At 40.7% G+C, this 22,242-nt stretch overlaps 1 protein-coding gene across 3 annotated transcripts in view; it reads right to left on the bottom strand.

The window, feature by feature from the left end:
- The window catches only part of POU6F2 (POU class 6 homeobox 2), a 311,291-nt gene that overhangs the window by 177,039 nt on the left and 112,010 nt on the right, over positions 1–22,242 (bottom strand). For all 3 annotated transcript variants that reach the window (XM_065629391.1, XM_065629392.1, XM_065629393.1), the window contains exons 3-4: positions 2,089–2,180; positions 926–1,154 (exon numbers count right to left, since the gene is read on the bottom strand). In XM_065629391.1, coding sequence (XP_065485463.1) covers positions 926–1,154; positions 2,089–2,180 — 321 coding nt within the window. The remainder of the gene's footprint in view (positions 1–925; positions 1,155–2,088; positions 2,181–22,242) is intronic.

The following is a 22,242-nucleotide window of genomic DNA, read 5'->3' as shown; positions in this document are numbered from 1 at the left end:
TGCCATCCTCTTCCATTAAAGCTGTGCATTTATATTGTAAGATTTGGCTAATACTTATCTTGCTATACTTGGTTCGGTTCTGTTCAGCTTTCTGACTGCTTTCTGAGAAGCAATCAGCATAATAGGAATACTAAATAAATACATCTGTATTTTATATCATGTGTTTGCATTGAGTGCTGTTTCTAACCGTGTTAGACATATTGATTGAACAGCAGAGAATACTACTGAAGAACAGGGATCTTACAGAACTGCTTTTCAGTCTGATTTTAAGCCACAGGGAGCATGCAGCAGATATCTTCGGGTAGAATTCTTGCAAACATGGTACATCTCAGACAACAGGAAGGATACATAGAGAGATTAACTTTTTGCTGGTGACTTGGGAGTCATATGACTCCCTCAACAGCTTAGATGAGGATGGCAGAACCTTATTGATAAAGCAGACATCCCACAGCAAGAACGAGAATGCATATCTGGGGCACTGATGACAGCTGAGAAAACTCTAATTTTAAAACAAAAGCCTTTTTAAGTGATTTTCATGCAATACTGTGCTTTTAGTTTCCCCCATTCATTCAACTACCCTAATCAGTAGTGGTGAAACAGAATACTTGTCTTCATACTGTCGTTTGAAATTTTAAAGTGAACTGTGAGCAGGGAACACTGATCATTGATGACAGAAAAGCCTAATGAATCATTAGAGTACTATACATTACTGACCCATAGAATCTCAGACCCAGCCTCCAATCAGTTCTAAAAAAATCCTTTAAGTATCTCTCAAGTATTCAAAACCAATCCAAGTATTAACTTTCGATATGCATCAAGAGCAACATTGCATTGGAAACAGAGATCACCCAGTTTAAAAGAGAGAGATAAAATGAAACAAACAGGCAAAAGAACCTATTAGAAAAAAATGCTAAGCATGGCTTACCTTGTAGATTTTGCAATGGCAAAGTCATGATGCCTCCTGCTGCAGCTGCTGCTACCAGCCCTTGGATGTTGGTGAGATTCGCTGTAGGTAGGGTCAGGACGAGCCCTTGTTGGCCCCCCAGCTGCCCAGCCATGTTGAAAGGAATAAGGATGGGCTGATTGAGGGCTGGAGTGCCTCCTGGCATCACCCCCGCTACTGCTGAGGCCAACTGTTGGGCTGTCAGTAAGGGCTGTAACAAAACACAGACAGCAAGCCCATTTTACTGCGCATAGCTTGGTATCACACACTTGTGTGACTCTTCTGGTGTGGGATCCTTTTGTGTTCCATCATGGACATGCACTGCTTCCAATATCTTAAAGCATACATTTTCACCAACACAGAAAGTTTTGACAAACCTCACAGGCTGAAGCTGTAAGCCTTACAGTCATGTAGCATCGTAGCAATCCCAGGTGAATCTAGACTGGAATATTCATTACGTGTGCACCGAAGATAATTTATGAATACAAGAAGGCCTAACTTGAGTCAGCCTACAACTACCTAAGTGCCAACATTTCCCAGATTTTCCCAGTTGTATACTGATCACTAAAAGCTGAAAACACTGCAGTAACAATTACCAGAAGCTGTGTGGGCCAAGAGTGTCCTGGGAAGTGGAAGAACATTGAGTATCTTCTTAGAGTATGACTGAACTTGGATAAAACAGTGATATAGGAAATCTGTCAAAAAGTTATACAGTGCCATACTATCATGCCTACATTTTGCTCTAAAGAAAATAAATAGCTGGCATAAAAGGTAATGAAATGCCTTTACTAATGCAAGAGCTATATGTGACAGGCAGAACTGTCAGAGCCAATAAGGTTGCATTAAAATTCCACATGCTTTTTAATATTAAATTATGACATGTATTTAAAAAATAACTTGTATAAGGAATTCAAATATTTTAACCTCCTACATACGCAAAACTGCTTAGGTTTTCTTTTAGAAAAACACACAAAAGTCTTATCTTAACAAACAAATAAGTTTTAAGACATATACATGATACATACAGGCTCCCTTTTGTAACACTAAATGAAACCAAACATTACGCAGATCAAAGATGATGAATTGCAGTTATTTACTTTTCATCAAATTCCACATCTCAGTTAGTCGAAAGGAAAGATACTGACCTGAGGCCCAACAGGGAACGCAGGATGGGACTGACTGGGTTGGTGCTGGTCTGCTGGGCTCGTGTCAGGCAGCACCGTGTTTCCTCTGGCCTCTGAAATCCAAAGAGCAGATTGACTTTAACATCAAGCCCGGGGACCGGCACACTACCTTCTACTCTGATGTCACATAACATCAAGCCGAAAATGATATGTTAAAGTGCTTTATCAATAACTCAAGCACTCAAATCACTTATCAGCTGCATAAATTATGCTAACATTCATTCAGACCAGCCAGCTCATTCAAGGAGCTACAAAAATCTGACAGCAGTGAAACTGAAGCTATCATCAACCCAGCTAATGTGGGTTGCATTATACATCAATTTACATACAGAACATGAGCACTCCGCGTGTGTGGGAACTGCATTTTTTACGCTTAGGTGAGCATCAGCCATTCTAATTTCTGAAAGCAAAAATTATCTGAAAAACAATCAAGTCACATCTACTTTCCATCTTAATAAAGTATTTTCTTTTGTCAGTTACTGAGGCAGCAAAGGCTGTATTATATGCAATAAAAAGGCATTATGAAAACTGAAAACAGGTATGTTCCCAAATGACAGCTTGTTTTATAAATCGCATGTGGCGGGCGAGCAAAATTCTGTGAAACCAAGGATTTCCAGCATTTATTGAGATGATCAATATCCAACAATCAAACTGTATGCTGGACGCTAATGACTCACTAAGCACAGAACACAGTCCAGTCCTACTGGATTTTACTGAAGTCTGCAAAACAGATTTGAAAAAGAAAAATGTCCTATCCATTGGAAGAAAGTACCAAGACGTTTTCAAAACTATGTCCCACCCTCCATTTCCTCTGGGTGAAGGACTCACATTGATTCACAAACTTTTTCAGCGCTGATGGCACGATGAGGCCCACGTTTATCTTTGATGCTGAAAGAATGACAACAAGTATCAAAAGTAGCTGCAAGAGCACTGTGGTCTCTTAAAAAGAAAATCCTGGCAACGGCATCAGGTTTCCCGGCTGGTACGAAAGCTGCTGTTCTGCTATTTTTTCTGATACACAGCTGAAATACTGTTCTAAGTAAACCTTAAGGAGATGCTCTTCTCCAGCGTTTGTTCCACGGATAGCTAGCGCAAGACAATTCAAAACCAGCTTATTGGCACAGCCTGGTGCAGCAAAGAAAAAGGAAATGATTCTGTCATACTTATAAATTTTAAAGAGGGTATTATCAGCTCATTTAAAACAAATTCTTCTATATATTCTCCAAGGGGACAGACTTATAAATAATGGAAATGTGGGGAAAAAAATACTTCAGCACATTAAGGTACAAATAAAATTGACTGCTACGTATTATTCAATTGACTTCTATCTCTACAGCAAGGTGTCAATCATAACAGCATTTCAGAATAGGATTAAACAATAAAAGTGTAGAGTTGTTATGCAGAAATCTGAAAACCTGATTAATTTGTAATATTTTTGTGTGGTCTCAAAAAGTCAGAAATGGATGTTGCTTTGGGAATACTTAAAAATGATCTATTGAAATATCTGATTTGGAACTAATAAAAACATGTAGGCTTGCTGACATTTTACAAAGTGAGTTCTATAAAAATATGTTTGGCATTTTAATGGCCACTTTCATTTCATAATGAGAATAAGGTGACCTACTATAATCAGTGAGGACTCCAACAATTGCTTAATAACACACAAAAAGAGACCCAGTCACTAAATTTTTAATGTGCAATCTACTCGTCCAAGTTACTTGAAAAACAGAAAGACATGGAACTAGATACGTGAGATTCAGTGAAAACTGTTTCTTTCAAATGCATTACAATGATAGCTCTGTTGCCATCCCTAAGACCAAAGATACGTTTTCTTCAGTAGGGGTTCCTCCTACACAAAATAAAGTGCTATGTTACTAAACAGAATTTTACCTTTGGTAATTTCCACATACTGTTACGGTGGGGTTTTTTTAATCTCCTCATCACCGCTGTATGTATAAAGTTATATTAGATCAAAGGCTCAATACCAAGGAACATATCAGTCCCCATCAAGATCAAATCTTATAAATCAATTTTGTTTATGCAATTTTAAGGGCTTAGAATTTTGTCTTTGTGTGTGATTTAATTAATATTAAAATGAGCTCCTGAAAATCTGTCATTAAATTGTCCTATGAAAGCTTTGGGAGAACAACAAAACTGGAGTAAAATATTGACTAGAATTATGTTTTATTGCAACTACAATAGCTTGAGCTCTCAGAAAATAAATAAGAAGTTCTGAATAAATATGTCTAAGCTTTCCATGGTGCAGCTATCCTAAGAACCACTGTCTTCTGTTGTCTGTACCCTAAGGATTTTGCAACATTTCATCTCACAAGCTGTATGTAGTACAAGGGGGTTATACAGGACCATAAAGCAAAAATTAAATACACTTCTTTCCTTTTGCATTGTACTGATTGGAATCACTTAGGATTGCATTCCTTCCATACGGTCACTCATTGCAGATGATGTATCTTTTTATCTCAGTGCTCAAATGCTCTGCCTGCTGCTTCTAGCTCCCTTTCCATATGATGCGGGCATCTCAGCAAAACAGCACACACATGTGCTTGAATGTGGTCTTACACAGCACCCTATATGAAATTATGCACGCTGTATTCTCAGACCGAAATTCTCACGTTTCCTCTCGTGCCCCTTCTAATCTACATGCTGTAACAGCCACTCATGAGTCGAGATTTTTTTCAAAATGCGCAGGAAAATCTGCCTGCTGGGCTGGCAGTAAATACAGCGAAGCGAGGATTTTGGGGTTAAGTTCTGTTGCATCACACAGGGTGACAGCATTTGTTCCTTGCTGTACACGATCTTCAGCCAAACGCGTAGGTCAAAGCTCCTGGAAAGCCAAAGCAGAGCACGAAACACGGGCAGAAGGCTACTTTTCCTTTTCTGCTGTATAAAGTTGACCGGGTGGATTCCTCTGATTTCAGAGGATCTGAGGAGTCGAGAGAGCTCTGTGTCACAGCTACTATTTCAGATTCACAGACTCATTGCTACTAACTTGGAAAAATACCTTCATTAAAACCATTGCCCTAAACTGGCAGTGCACAATCCCCTGCATTGTTTTCCCCCTCTGTTTTACCACCTCTATTTAGGAGTTCATTAGTTCCAGATGCTGGAATGACCTCTGCAGGTAAATTATTCCCCTGTCCAAATTCCAGTCGTCACTAATAAAAATGGCCTGTCAAAATCTAGCCGGGATTTTCTACTTGTCCAGATCCAGGTCATCACCTCCTGTTAGGTTCTTCTCCAACGCTGCTCAGCTTTCTACCAGTGAGGGATACAGCGGCGAGGAACCAGGGCTCACAGCAGTCCCGATGGAGCTGGGCAGCTACCAGCAGCACCTCCTCTCTTCTCTACTATGACTATACTCTCAATGACACCTCTGACAGCTGCTGCTCATGGGGCAGGGAGGAGGCAGCAGCAGGGCACCTACTCTGGACAGAGAAGGAATTCTCCGTCACACTGTTTGCCCAAGCAGGGAGCTGAGACTTCTCTTATTTATAACTGACCGCTGCCATCACAGCCTAAGTCAACGAGTTTGCTCAGTAGTACTGTATGAACAGACGGGAGTGCCACTGCCACGGTATGGCCATGACTGTAGACAAGGCTTTAATATTTAATAAGCAGTATTCATCATATGTGATTCATCATAAATTAATTATAAATTATATAATACATACGCTCACCTCTCATCCCACCAAGGGGCTGGGAGGGCACGACACAATAAAAAATTGAAGCACACTGTAAACATTGTAAAATAACGCTCTTAAAAATAAAATATTATTTAAAATAAAGCTAAGTAAAACAAAGTCAACCTTCTTCTCCCCTAATCAAAAAGGGGGGAAAAAAAATCCCCCAAACCAAGCGAAAAACCTTGTTGAACAATACCTGGTTTGAAAACAAGAAAACCACAAGAGAAACACCAGACAGAAAAAAAAAAAATCCACATCACAAGGCCTCTGAGCCACATATGAAATTATTAGATAACTGTAAATGCACTAGTTATAAACAGGCTTTCCACAGTTTACTTCCTTTCTGTTTCTTACACACCTTCAGCAACACAACAGATAATTGAGTTCTAAATGTCTTTATCTCCCAGTGTCCCACAACGGATGGAACGCTCTAATCCCCACTTCGCAAATGAGCAACTCATGGACACAGGGACTCGGATCCAGATTCGCAAGCCGGCAAGATTTATGCAGCTAGATCTCCCCAGGTGGAGTGACACCGTCCAGGAAAGCACGAGGCAAAAACCAAAACCGCTCTGTGACTCCTTGGCTGCTCCAGGGCTGCCAGCAGCTCTGCCCGTGCTCCCCAGCACCCGCACTCGGATGCGCTGCCCATCCCTTGTTTCACACCGGGTCTTGACACCTGGGGGGAACCTGCAGCTGACATGTGTCTACACCGAAGCGGATTACGGGATATAGGACGGAGTGCATTAAACACGTGCATCCAGCTCTGTCCTGGATATTGCAGTTCATCTGCAGATGCCTGCTTGTGGCTGCTCCAAGGTGTGCGGCACACTGGGGTCTCCTCTCCAGCTCTGCACCAAAGCTCACTCAAAGCCAGTGCCCAAACCAAAGCACAGGACTGGCCTCAGCAGATGATCTGGACATAAATAAGTCCCTCATGGTCTTCAAGAATGAATTCAGTCTCTCTCACATCTGTATCAGAACCCAGGAGTTGCTGGCCCACCTCTCTTGAGTACTCAGTGCTTTTGAAAAACAAGCAGGATCAAATTTAATAATACTACATATTCAGTAATCAAAAGAATACATAAATCCTTCCAAGATACCCATTTAAGCAAATATTTTAAATGAGTCAATATTAATAAAAGAATACAGCATTTCAAGCAACAGTTCATATTAAAATCCTTAGATACGTTTCCACAATGTGACATTAAATTACTTGTATTTATCTCTCAGTAACTGTAACAATAAGAAATCAAGAGTAGACATTTTTCTTACTCATTGAGCCAACTCACATTAAAGATACAGCTTTAAGAATGAAATCATTAAAGTGAAAATACTGCCTGTGAGAAAAAAAGTGTCTTACATTTTTAAAACTAATAAGCTTGCAGTCTGGGCATATAATATAGCTGCATTTAGATCACAAGCCATATTACCAGAAGAAAAAAGACAACATTTTTAAAGAAATTAAATAGACCAACTGACAATATTCAAATTATTGGGTATGGTGTGTGAAAGTCCATCATCTCCAATTAAAGTAACTCAGCTCTTCATTAAATGAACCCTTAATTGTCAGCAATTATACCAGGAGCAATCTTGCTGAACAAAATTTAATAGCTGAAAGAAAAAGATGCAGCTGATAATGAAAAAACGTGACGTACCCTCCAAACAATCCTCAGTCTGCCACGATAAACCATATTGTTGTTCTTAATTTCACTACTTTCATTTTCCTGCTGCCTCAGATGTTGGACATGAGGTAGGAAAGCTTTCCAAATCACCTAATCTTAAAACCTTAGTAATCAGATTGCTACACAGAATTTCACAAACATATCTAAATTTTACAATACTTGCAGGAGAGAAAATTGAGATTTTATGCTGAATCCATTTTACATCAGTATTATCCTACAGTTATTAGAGGGGATATTCCTGTTAGCTCAGCAAAGAAAATCAGGCTCAGAAACTAAATGAGAATAATGAATCACCCACTGAAAGGTATGAATTTAAGCTTGGACTTCTCATATTTAATTTAAGTAGTCAGATAGTTGTCTTCTTCCAGTCCATTACCAAGATGTGGCATACAATTCACTTATCTGGATTGTATAAAACTTCTCTAAGTATCAGGTTATCCCACAGATCGTTAAGCAATTCATCTTTTCCTGTTGACCTCTAGTTCAGATTCTAAGCTTTTATTTTGAGGTGATTTGAGCCTCACAAAGAAAACCAAACACATAGAGATCTGGGTGCGTGCAGAATTACCACCAGTACCTGTTCACTCTGAAACCTAACAAAGTTGCAATGTCGATATCATTACTTTAATGTTCGATCATTTTAGCACAACATACAAGTACCGTGCTTATCTTCCATAGCATCAGATTGTCTCAACTTACAGAACTCTCACTCCTAATTTTCCCCTACCTATGTACGAAAACCTTCTAGTTTACCTTTGAAAATGTTTGTGGTGTGATAAGGAAATGCCATATTGATCTACCATATTGACATATATGTCAATGCAATATCCTGTACAGAAAAGCTAAAATCCTGCATACAAAATAGATTGAATTAGACAGCAGCATGAATACAGCAGATTTGCTTTACTGACTGTATCATTCAGCACTTAAGTAAAACCCCTCAGTTTTACACTTATCTGAAACTGCCACACAGTTGCTACTGCAAAGCTACCAAAATCACTGCAAAGCTCAAAATCATTCTGCCAGCAGAGCACAAAATCTTGTCTTTCCCTGGTCCCTGGGGATATTTTCTCCTAAAGGATCTTCTTCTGCAAGACACAGAAGGTAGCCAAAATCACTGTGCTCATTACCCATAAGCACAGAATCTGGCTTGTATTTACACACCTGCGTCTTTCTGGATCAGGACTGATAACATTAAAACTCCATGACTGTTCACAATGAAAATCACGCTATTAAAGTGATTCATATTAGAGAACTTCTCCTGGGCAACCAGCAGTTATATTTACTACCAAACAAAAAAACTACCATACCAAGGCACAAAAATCACAGATAATGCAAAAACCCGTCTCTCACAATTGTCTTAAATTTTCTTCTTTCCCATCTTTATTTCTGCTCCTCTTTCATTGGTCTTGTCTTTTCTTCTTTCTCTTTTCCCCAAGTGAAATTTTTTTCTTACTGATGCCTATATAAATATTCTTCCACTTCAGATACTTCATGTGAAAAAAGAAGCATTGCTACTGCAGAAAATGTGAAGGGATATAATTGCAAAAGTATGTTCTTTATTCAAAATAGACTTATTCTACTTTTCTTCACCCCCTAAGTACAGTGCATAAAAATCCCTTGTTAATGGTACATACATTTTTTATGAATTGGACCCTTCATATTGAGAGTTCTAGTTTCTTTTATACTGTACGCATTAGCACAAATATAATCACATTAAGGTCACAAAGACCCTATCAGCTTTCCCTGAATTCATACAACATTTCATACTCACTGTTTGCTGTTAGTGCCAGTGAATGCAACGATGATAAAGGTTACTTACCAGAAGATGGACAGTGGAATGCATTATTATTTCATGTTGGGCAGCTGATCCCTAGCTAAGAAGGGCAGGAGGCTTCTCTAAATTAAACTTTCCTTTCTTTCCATCCCTGGAAGCTTACTAAATGCCAAAGAGTGAGCACATTAAAGAACATCTATTTTGGGACAACCGCTACAGCTTGCCATCTTTATAGCTAACCAAGATTTCTTTATGATTTTTACAGTGTTTATCTATGCATGCAGAGGACAAGCTTTCCAGAAAAAGCCCAACTTCCTGACACTCACCCTCCCTATCTGATTCCTATACCCTCCCCAAAATAAGTTAGACTACGATGATATCTTATAGTCATACACATTGCTGTTTGCCTGGAGAACCTTGCACAATTTATGTATTATGGGCTTGGCTGCTGGCACTCCAGGCTACCGAAAGTCAGGCAAAACATGTGGACAGCATCTGGTACAGAGTAATTCAGGCTTCTGGGTGGAACAAAGGGGTAGCATGTCGGACATCTTTTGCTTTTTAGACGTTACATTGATAAACTTATTTCCAAAGGATAAGGCATGGGTAGGTGGCTGATGACAGAAATTTAACTCACAGTTTTGAGACCTTCCGAGGACTGGAAAGAAAAAATGTAACATGGAGAGGGAATGAACACGGTGTCCTACCAAGCCTACGAGAACTTGTTTCGAAATTCAAATCATCTCTTTTGGTGAGTGGGGAATATCCACTTAAGGGAGGAAGCATTCAGTTAAACTCAGTAAAAGCACTTAGATCTTCAGCGAAGCCAGCATATAGCAAAGTGCACCCCACAATATATGTAAACTCCTAATGGAGCATCCTGACCAGCAAGTGTCGTCAGGCCACAGTGGTTTATCGCTCCTGCTACTGAGTTCACTGTCTGTTTTCAGCCCTGTGGTGTCTTTAACAATTTCACACTCTCTGCTGTGGTCTTTACACAGCCCTGTGGGGCAGCTCCATCAAGTGTCTCATTACAGGTTGTTCAGCTGTTCAGACATTATTGAGACTCTTGAAAGAGCCATCCCACAGAGCGGCGTACTGTAGGAGTCCAGTCGACATCCAGGAGGAAATCTTAACAGTGGCAGCAACTTTGTATGCAGGAGACCATGCTCCCAGATCAGACTAAATCACAAAACTGGCAAGTCTACATTATAAACCTATTTAGCTGCACATGTACTTTCAGAAATTCCTAGCTACAAAAATTCAACAGCCCTCCCCCTTCAAAAGCAGCCTGTGCCATTTGATATCTGCAGCAAGTTCTCGTGATGTGGCTCAGCAGGGTGAGCCATTATTTCAAATGAAAGTGTTGGCTGGGAGCTGCAGAAAACTCGTGGTATGCATGCATCCTGATCTTGTAAATCCTAAACTGAATTAACTTCTGTCTCTTTATTATTGCCTGAAATCAATTGTAGTGACTATTTACAAGGAGCTTTTGCTAGGAGTTCCCAAATGCTTTATATTTACCTGTTTTTAAAGAGCATTCAGCCTGCCAACCAGGTCTTGCAAGCTATGTCAAGACTGACCATCACTAAACCAAGTTGAAAACAGCATCGGCTTTTGGTTCCCGCACCACACACAATGCCATTCCCTCCCTCCCTCCTCTGTAGACCAAAAGCTAAAAATATATTTTAAGAAACAAACAAACAAGAAAACCCCCAAACCAAAACAAACCTGAAGAACTAGTAGTCAGCATTATCATCCTGTCTGCCTCCTGAATTTGAGCAGCTATTTTCCAGACAAAGGTAGTATAACACTCTGCAGCAACCACTAAGATGGTCTTTCACACACTAAAAATACCCTAAAACAGAACTGCAGAGCAATGACCAAGTAGTTTACCTCCTGTAATATGTTGATCTTGCCTTTATGTGAGTCAAACTCCCACCAGATTTCACATGTGTTGGATTAGTTCTTTAGGAAAGGTTAAGAATATAGCAAGAGACATATATCCAGGACAGTCATACTGCATGAAAGATCTCCTGGTTAGTAACGCCTTGTCATGGCAAGACCTCTCTGTAACAATAAGCTGTGCAGGAAGGAAAAAAGCAAAAAGAAGCCACGCAACTCAGCTTCGCCAAAATACCAAGTGGCAGGCAACTTGCTTCCAAGAGTGAGAGAGGGCACTGTGATACATCCTAACAGGATTAAATTATACGGAATATACAAACTGTTTCCAATCCATGAAAATGCTTGTGTTCATCTATATATGTATGCCTCTCTATATATAGATACATATTTTAAAACAAATTAGTTTCCTACATCCCTTTCATCTTTGTATTATTGTTCTGTTTATTTTTTCAGCATTACTGTAATTGAAAAATACCTACTGGTAAAAGATGCTATTAATTTAAGTGCATTCATAGTGTGTTATGTCACTAATAGACTTAGGTAACATTATTCTTTTATCCTTTTTACAAAGCATTATTTTATTGTCCTCTCATTTCTAAGATTTTACTTCCACTTAAAGTCAAGTAGAGTGAAGGCTTTGCAGAATTCTATTATATTATTGTCCTGTCATTATTCTAACTCCATTACACAACAACACAAAACCAGCATCAGCTTCCATTTGTCATATTATTTATTTTGAGGATTATGTCAGATCTCAGACTACGTGTACGTGCCTACTAAACATAATTTGGAGTTGGGCAAAATGTAATCACTGATTCCTTCTAAAAATGCTTATAAAGAAAACATTTTTTAATTATTCTATACTTTTGTAAGAGCTTTGTTATCTGATTTTGACCCATGCAACGCTTTAGAAGAATCCAGCTATATTTACCAAAAAAAAAAAAAAGGCAATGTCTCGAGATGCATACAGACAAACAGATTTGAACTTCTTTGCCCATACTCCCAGCTGAGCTGAGAGAAGCTGGTCCAGGTGTGGGAGCCGCACAGCTATACTCACGAGGTGCGCTGTCCATGCACACCGTGTGCCTCCCCAGCACAGCTGTGTTGCTTCTAGGCAGAAGCTGTCTTGTGCCTGGCCACAGCGGAGCACAGAGGACCTGGAGCAAAGAGGACCCTGGGCCCACCTTTCCTACAAGTCCGATCTTTTGGCAGACAACAAATGGTTCAGCACATCCGATGTGCTTTATGGAGGTGGATTGCCACGGCCTTCTTAATATCTTCTTTTAGTGCCCTCAGTTTTGAGGATATGCAAAAGACAGCCAGGGTTGGTTTGAAATAGCCAACACTTCCACCATCCATCCCTTATGGCTACCGTAAAGGAAAGAAGGCTCAGGTACTAATCTGGCAAAAGCAAGGCTCAATGCCAAACCATCACAGAATTCCTGTAAGACCTTCACCAGCTCTTTTCATCTTGCGCACAAAGAGCATTATTGGACCCTCAGAGCTCAGAAAAGTTCTGGACCAAAGAGGCACATCAATCAGAGCGGCTGCATCAGCAGGTATTGCCAGCATCCCAGTTCCTCCAGTCTCAGACTTGTTATCATCTGACACTACCCCCTCTTCATGGCAAACACATATATTGGACATGGTGCAGCGTTTGCACAATTGGGCTCTAGAGTTGCCCTTCCTCCTCATCAAAGGAATCTGCACTCAGATCTCTGGGATAACTTCTTGTTGTCTTTGGGACAAAGCCACTACATGTCTCCCTTGCACCCTCATAGCGGCACAAAAAGCTTGTACTCTCATCACCTCGCCTCTCCTTAACTCTCTGCACATACTGGCCACTGAAGGACTGCTGGAGGAAGCAAGATTTGCTGACTACTGACTGTATAGTCTCAAGTTGGGTTCTGGTCACAATCAGTCAACCCATTAACCATCACTCAGGTTGTTCACTTTGCCATTCTGTAGGGCTTGTTGATTATTCAGATGATAACACGCTAAGTAGATTTCACTCAGAAAAAGATGTCTGGGTTCAAACCTTGATCTGGATTGAAAATACGTTAAAAAAAAAAAAACAAACAAAAACCCAAACCCAACTTATCTTCTCAGTTAAAATAATATTCGAAGAGCTTCCAGGGAAAATCCAGCCTTTTACCATAACACATACAACAGTTGTATACAGAAAACAGGATGCAATAGGTTTTATTTCAGTCATTGTGAAGCACGCTACTTGAGTTAGTGTACATCACACATGTATTGTTATAATAGCATTGTTTTTACTTAATGTTATTCTAATGACTTTCCTCCAAAGAGCATTTGTGGACACCACAATTCCCTAAATGGTAACAATGGATAAACATCAGCTTGAGAAATGCAAGTCTATATTATTTATGAAGCTGCAATTCTCCTGTAAATAACCCAGTTGTTAAAATGATATGTATCTGTGTAATTGAGTCTTCTGTATACAAATAAATAAGGCTTTATTGCAATGTCAGAAGTTAACAGACCAGTCAATAAAATCAATAACTCACTTTTTCTTGCTTATATATCTAACTTTTCTCCACCTTTCCTATGTCCTCTGTTTGTTCTGGTTACATATTAACGGTCTGAAGGATATATAGCTCTTATGATATTGTTTAGTAAATGGTGGTCTAAGGAAAAGACTGAAGAACCACCTCAGCAATTTAATATTCTGTCTATTTATTGTGTACTTTAACATACACGTGTCTGGTATAAATCAGGGAGAAAGAAACTGTCTTGACCTATACATTGGAGTGATAGAGATTTTTAATGTGAATGACTACATGAAGGTCTAAGTAAATCAGGTTCATATTGATACGTTGAGCTGAAAGTGCTCCAGGCCTGGATTGCATTGTCGTATAACCACTGTCAAAACCACCCTGCCAGATTATAACACTGTGCTGCTTATGCCTCTATTGTTAAGGATGTGTCAGCATTTTCGTTATGCTCCCCATTTCTGAAATATTTATAACTTGGCTGTAAAATTTGCTTTGGCCTGAAACTTGATGAACCATAAGCCAGATTCTACAATCTTTACTTAAGAAAGTTGACCGCTTTATTTCAGTGAGTGTGTTTCCATTAGTGGGGTCCTGCCAGATTACAATCCAAGGTCAAAGTTTATGAGTGTGGTTGTTTTGTCTTTGTAATGAAAAGAGGATTTGGTCCCTTTAAAAATATTCTGTAAGAAAAAAAAATATATTGAAGCACTAGAAGATAAGGCTTAATTTTGTGATGTGATTAGGTCCCTAATTTGATAATCTCTTGTTTTCAGTACTTCGAAGAAGAAGAAGAAAAATTAACAGCAAAGCTGCTGCAATGTAAAAACTAGCCATGGGGCAAATGCACTAAATTTTGTTCCACTAATTACATTTTCTTGTGGGTTTTCATCCAGGATCTAGCACACCTCCTAAACAGCATAAAATTGGGAGGGCTCCAAATGAGCCATTCTCATCTATCAGGAATACAAACATGCTCACAAAAGCTATCTTATTATGTATGCCCCATACAGGCTCTTCATTCAAAAATATTTTAACAGATGTCACGCTGGATAAATATAATGGCTCATCTGAGGCTTAGAAACACTTTACTCACAGTAGAAACAAATTTGGGCAGCATTTTTCAAATTGAGTTAAGTCCTTAATACACACCCACAGGCTTACTTAGACTTATAGATACAATATCTTTTTCTTTCATCCTCCTTAGCTAGCTGAACACGTGATCTGTTATCGATGAAAATTTTCCTGTTCTGATGCTGCTCTCGTGGTTCACTGCTGAAATACGTCCTAACTCTGCATTTGGCTTTTGGATGAGATTACTGTGGAGCACTGGTTGGAGGACAAATGCAGCCCCTTCTACACAGCTCCAGCAGCCGACAGGTTATCTGCAGAGAAGCACAGGAGGTGCATGTTGTACAGCAACATCCTCTGAATCTGTTCTTTTCGAACACTGACCACAGACAGCGTTGCCCAAAACAGCAGAGGGTAGAGACACATTCCTGCACTTCATTAACCTAAGCCAAAGCCAAAACAAAACAACAAACAAACAAGCAAAACACACACACACAAAGCCCACAGGAAATGCTTCTAAAATAGATACAGGGTATAAATCCAGTTGATGAGCAACAGAAGACTATGCAGCCTGGGATTCATTTTGGAGTTTTGTTTGAAGAAGACTTGCACTTCTACTTTCGCTGTCCCTCATGCAGGAAAGTGCTGCAGTCAGCTGCATTTGGCTCAATGCTGTAAAGGTCTCAGTAAACAAGTTCACTCTTGTGAGCGGACTCACTGCAATAACATGAGCATGAGGCACTGGTGATGCTTCTTTACGACCCCAGGGTAAGACCCCTCCGTGCACAGAGTGAGTGGGTGGTACTACCCTCAGGTCTTAGAGAAGTTGCAAGGCTTTGCAAGGCTTCATAAGAATTTAAATATTTTCTTTTAATTTACACATTGTTGTTTTTTTTGGCATTGAAGAACCAGGCTGTGACAGCTGGGCAGATACACGTACACAATTAATATAGAGTGCTATCTACTGTGAACAGCATGAAAATTCCCTGCACAGAAGTTACTATCTTCCCCATAAGTTTCATTTCATGTCATATAGTAACACCGACACAAATTATGGCAGTAAGCTACAGGCTTGCTGCCTTATAATAAAGTAGAAGGTTTCTCTGACTTTTGCAAAGTTTGAGATCTTAAACACCGGGTGATATGACAGTGTGTGCACCTGACATACCAACTTAGAGGAAGGCAGGATGGTTGTCCTGTGACATGTGCTGGGGCTGGAGGTTATCGCAGCAGGTTGCAGGCAGGGACACTGTTCTTTCTCAGGGCAGCCCGCACTGCAACTGGGGTCTCCAAGTGCAGTCCTCACCTGTAGCACGTCCACGCTGGGACCCCTCAGCAGCAGTCCTGGAAGCCCAACTGCCTTGAAATCTGCATCTGCAATACTGTGTCCAGTTCTGGGCCCCTTAGTTCAAGAAGGACAGGGAACTGCTGGAGAGAGTCCAGCGCAGGGCAACCAAGATGATGAAGGGAGTGGAGCATCTCCCTTATGAGGAAAGGCTGAGGGAGCTGGGGCTCTTTAGCTTGGAGAAGAGGAGACTGAGGGGTGACCTCATCAATGTTTATAAATATATAAAGGGTGGGTGTCACGAGGATGGAGCCAGGCTCTTCTCGGTGACAACCAGTGATAGGACAAGGGGCAATGGGTGCAAACTGGAACACAAGAGGTTCCACTTAAATATGAGAAGAAACTTCTTCTCAGTGAGGGTGACAGAACTCTGGAACAGGCTGCCCAGGGAGGTTGTGGAGTCTCCTTCTCTGGAGACATTCAAAACCCATCTGGACGCCTTCCTGTGTAACCTCATCTGGGTGTTCCTGCTCCGGCAGGAGGTTGGACTAGATGATCTTCCAAGGTCCCTTCCAATCTCTCGTTCTGTGATTCTGTGAAATACCAGTGGGCTAAGCAGGAAATGGCTGCGGTGCTGCTCTGCAGCACACAAAGTGCTAGGCAAGGGGCTGAGCAGCATGAATATCAGTTCTCCTAATCTATAAGCAGCAGATTTAGGGGCTGACAGAGTGCAACATAGTGGAAGGAAGTTCATCCCATAGCACATCTGTTGGTGCTCACTGTTTTTAGCAGGGTTTGATCTTTCTGCGACAGGCTTTCTAGGGATAGCTCCCCAAAATCCTAGGCCAGCATCATCAAGTCAGGCGGAGCCATTGCTAAGACTCGGTGAGTTGTTTGAGCGTCCTATAGACTGCAGACCTCAGGAGAGGGGCCTGCCCTCCAGATAGAGACGGCAGCAGTGGCCGCTGTCTGCCCACGGCATCGGGCAGCAGGCTGAGCGTGCCTCTCTGCCTGAGCTCCGGGCATTGAAATAATTTCATAGCAGAACTTCAGGCTGACCCACTATGGGGGACACAGCCCAGGGAACACAAAAAAATGGTTTAGTCACTGCAAAGAATAGCAACTACATTTATGTCTCATATCTAGGTAAAATAGGCACTATCTTAACCATCATTTCCTTTTGAAGCACATGGCTCTAGTAGAGGAAGCAAGAACATACACCTTTTATTTATTTAAAATAAAGAGGTCACAAAACTATAAAAATAAGAGTATGGAGTTCAAATCTATAATTCTGAGCTCTTTTTCTCCCACTCTGGTGATCTGTGACAAACATCACAGACCAAAGCACACCATCCCTTCTTATATAGAAAGACCTTGATAGTCACTGTTTTTTAATCACCTAATCTCAAAGATACCCTGTAATCCTTAGAAAAATCCTGCAGATATCAGGGACAAGAGCACTCCTACAGTGATCTCAACTTTTTTCTCCAGGGCTTTTCACTGGGGCTGCACTCTCATAACATACATACATTTGAAGCCTGATACCTGACATACTTCCAAGAAAGAATTGGTCTCAGGCTACAGTTGCTTTCCTTGGTTCTCCATTACTGCTCAGCTTCCCCCTTTTTCTCTGCTGGTTTCCTCCTCTTTTATGAGGATTCTTGTACCAAACCCCTCAAAGAGTGACTTAAAGAATATTAAAAATACGTGGGGTTAATTGCTTCCATTTTTAAAGGCAGGATGGCTCTTGAAAAAAGGTAACATTCAATGCAATATATAAGGCAACTTTTAAACACACTATTTTCTGATAGAAACTTTGTACTCAGAATAAAAAAAATATTTTGCATTAAAATGGGAACACTGGAAGAAGTCAGAGTAAATGGCTGACAGACCCTGCCACTAACACAAAGGTTTAAAGCATATCAGGGCATCCTTGAGGCTGGAAGCCCCACACGCTTTACCTTTCCACACTGGAACAGAAAGTAGAATTTCCCTGTTAGAAGCAGCTCATCTTGCGAGGATACTTTCATCCTCCGCAAAGACAAATATTTTCAAACACTGTATCATATTCATACTCTTCTCCTGTACTTACCAAAGACATAAATACCTTAACATTTCAAAACTATAATATAATGTAATAAGATTCAGCATAATAACATCTATCAGAAAGGACAACTTAAAAGAAAAGTATTGCATTTTCTGTATGAAAGGATATATAATGACCATTGCCTAGAAATGGATCAATCTAGCTCCAGTGGAGCAGCTGCATAAGCATTCAAAACAGCAATAACTACAAGCTCTGGTGAGGTACTTTTCTTCCCAATGTCATCTCATTTTATCCCCCCTGAGCAAGGCTGAAAGCCATGATGAAAAATCATCCAAAGACAGCTTTCTCTTCCTACTCCCATGCCTGAAATTCTTGATTTTACTAATAATTCTCAATTGCCTAGCCATTTTCAGATGTAACATATTGTACTGAGTCCAGCTGGAACCACTACAAATCCTGGTTTTTATGGGTTTACAGAGTTTGGGGTGTAAATGCACACTGGGACAAAATTACACATAGAGAATTCATACTTTAAAAAGTTTTTTGCTGTAAAATGTTTTTACCATTTAAATTTTATACAACTGATGGGAATAATGCAGGTAATGAAAAGGATAACTGTCATCATTCTCCTCTATTAATCTACTTTTAAATCATTTCAATGGAACAGAAGAGTCAAGGCTGAGTTTTTGTATTTGGAGGCCAGATATTACTGAATTGCACATTACAAAGGACCAAACAGAGTTTTCCAACACATTTTTACCTTACACTTTGACAGACAACTTGATTCCAAACCAATATTTGAATTTAAATAACCCTCAGCTTCTCTAATATGTACCAGGTTGTGGTTATTCTCAAGGTGTCTGCTGGAAAACCGCAAAAGGTCATGACAGGAGTGTCATATACCACAACAAATGCCACAGCCACACTTAGTCAGCTCCCAGTCCTCGTGTAGCACAGGTTTTTGGTTTCTGAACCCCCAAACATTTTCCGAAGCAGATGCGGAGTCGTTCATACAGTCTCAGTCTAAGTACAATAGGTTGCTTCTCATAAGTCCCCAAGCGCACGAACCAGAGGCTAAAATTCCTTTCCTAGCTCCTCTAGGAAATTCACAGGCTCTGGGTCCATTAATTTTCCTGAACTCATTTGATAGCTTGTACTGATTTTGCAACACAAAACTACAGGGCATTCCTACAGTAATGCCAGTGAATATCGAGGAATTATCACTCACTTCTAATAAATGACAAGAAATACTAATTATGCGGTAACGGCAGTTGGCAGCATTATTAGCATGAATTTGTTTCTGCTCAGTTTCCCTTGAGGGCTAATTTCCCAGAGCTAATAGAGTCCAGGAGGAGTGAATTCACATCCCAAACTGATCAGTCAAACACAACCCGCAGTCAAGAGTTTTCAAATGGACTCACCTGACAGACCTGTCCAGTCTTCTCCTCTCCATATGCTACTGCAGAGGCAAGAACGTGAGAATGCATTGGAAGCGACCGCCCTCATCCTTTCAACTAACAAGGACTATTTTAAACAGCCCAACTCCACAGTGAGTTTTGTGTCAAACCCCAGTCCTCCACGGAGCAGACAAGAGCAGTGAACACTGAACAGGGGGATGCACCAAAGCAACCCTTCTGGCAAGGATTTTCCATAGTACCCCCTCTCACCCAGTGGGACTGGAGCAATGCTCCCGGGTGGCTGTTGGAGTTTCTTTGACCCCACCATCACTGTGGTAAGCACACTCCAACAGTGCAAAACGCTTAGGCCTCACTACTGTCCTCTTGGCTCAAATTTTTCACAACCACTTCGCATCCAGTTTCTCCCAAGTCCATTTCTTTGGCATTCCCAAACATTTATATAGAATCATGACTATTTCAGCTTGCCCCACTGTGTCACCAGGTAACCCTCTGCTTTCACCTGAAATCTCATCACTTCGTCAAGCTGTTAGGACCCATTTGCACAAAAGACCCAAGACAGTCTGCGTGGGAACACATTGCCTTGCTACCTTCTGAGACATTGGCCTGAATTATTTCCTGCCCAATAAACCATGAATTAAAATGGCAACAACCTCTATTAGAACTAGGATGATTAGCAAAGTATTAATTTTTATCCCTGTCAGTCAGTTCAGCAGCAACAATGGTGTTCCATGAAATCTTCCCAGTCATTACTATGATTTAAATTCTTCCAAAGGCTTCATTTGTAAACAGTACATAATTATTACCACACTATGCTAATCTGCATTACAGAATAGGCAAAAGGCCCTGCCAACTATTTTTCCTCTCATAGAAGTGCTTGGCAAATACTTATTTTTCCTGAAAAGGACAAGTCCAGGGGTAGTAGACTTCTTCCGAATTTACATCCAGTTGGCCAAATGCTGCTCTCTGACATTCATGCAGTTCAGCTGAATACAGGAGAGCTCCAATGGATCACTCAAAAAGATGAACCCTGTGAAGGTCTGACTGTCCTCCAGCTCTGCTGGGAGCTTATAGATCTGCTCTTGACATGTGTTAGATTAGGCAGGCATGCGTCGACATCTTCTACTGTTCAATTTTAAGCCTACGTGTTTCTGCTTAATTTCAGTATACCTATACACATGCCAACACGTACAGGCATGGGGATTAAGTGACAGCTAAACAAAACCCCTTCTGCATGCATATTTTTATGCTTAAACATCATGTCCTCTGCAAAGAACATGAAGGTGCAATGGCATATATTCTGCACCTCGTCCATGTGTTTATGCATCTGCTGCAACATGATGTGCTGGCATCCCTTTTCATGCACCTGTGTGGAGACCCAGCTGGGGGAAATGATATATTGGCTGGAGTGGGGAGAATACAAGAAAAATAATCTTTTCAGCAGGATGGGCTCCTTGATCTGGTTCACCACATGGGATCAGTGCAAAGGGCAGAGCAGGGTCAAGGTGGAGCGAGGAAGCTTAAACAGCAGTACTACTGAAGGTGTCAATGGCTATTTCTACAGAAAGGATTCATCTTTGGGTTTCTACTGATGTGAACGGTTCAAACACACATTCAGGGACTTACGTTGACAGTATATTGGCCCAGTCACAAAATCCGAGCCTGTGAGATTCTGCTCTGGCAGACAGAACTGGAAACAACTTCAAGCAGCAAACCAGGCTGAAGACCTTGCTTTCAAATTTTTGGACAGGCACATCATAATACAGTTGAAAAACCTTTGTACAATGCTCTATCTGCTTTGGATTCTCATATGTTCACTCCAGAGGGTAGGAAAGCTTGACAATGTAAGTTTTATTCAAAAATTCCTCTTCTTATGGAACATTGCTTGCCTCCAAACAGCACAACACAGCAGTGCAGAGGGGTTGTGTTTGCCTTCTCACAAAGACAGCAGCATGCATTTCACCAACAGCAAGCAGAGCTGGTACGTCCAGACACACAAAGGCATAGATTACTCAGGCTGGCAGCGTGAAACATTGAGCTTGGAAATGAAACTTGGCAGGGGGCCAGGAGATAAGATCCAGAGTAGCTCTTTGTATTCTAATACACGTGTCTGAATCAATGCTCAAACCAATAGACTCCCGACGGTCTGCAGTCTTCCCTGACACCCTGTTTGTTGACATGTTGCTCAACTCCATGTTGTCCAACACATACACTGCTCTCACGGTGGGTTCCCAGGGAGCTTGTCGTGATTCTGAGTGCTCAACAGTTTTTAGACTTGTCAAGCCCTCCTCTGCTGATTAAAAAAACAAGGAAAAAAAAAATAATAGAACTAAAAGGACCTAGATTATTTAACATGCCTGTTCGGTCAAATTGCAGTTTTGATCCTGAATTGCATACATCTGCTCTGCAAAGGGAACTTGTCCTCTAAGAGATTTTCTGCATTCTGTTGGCTAGAAATGCTCTACATGGGCAGAGAATTTATGTTGGCAAAGCATGACACAAACTTAACTGATTTCAATACAAAAGACATTCTTTGACTTCCATAGGTTTGAGTCGGCATGTCAACATCAAGCCATCATCTTAGAAAGACCATGAGGAGCACATGCAAAGAGTCCTGTTTGCCAAAGTCCCAGCAAGTCCTCAACCATTCCATCTATGCTCCGCAGGAGGGATCAATGTTCCACCCACTTCTGACTTAAACATTTCTTTAGAC

This window comes from Caloenas nicobarica, chromosome 2 (assembly GCF_036013445.1).
Source record: "Caloenas nicobarica isolate bCalNic1 chromosome 2, bCalNic1.hap1, whole genome shotgun sequence".
NCBI lineage: Eukaryota > Metazoa > Chordata > Aves > Columbiformes > Columbidae > Caloenas > Caloenas nicobarica.
This window is presented reverse-complemented; position numbering and strand designations above follow the sequence as displayed.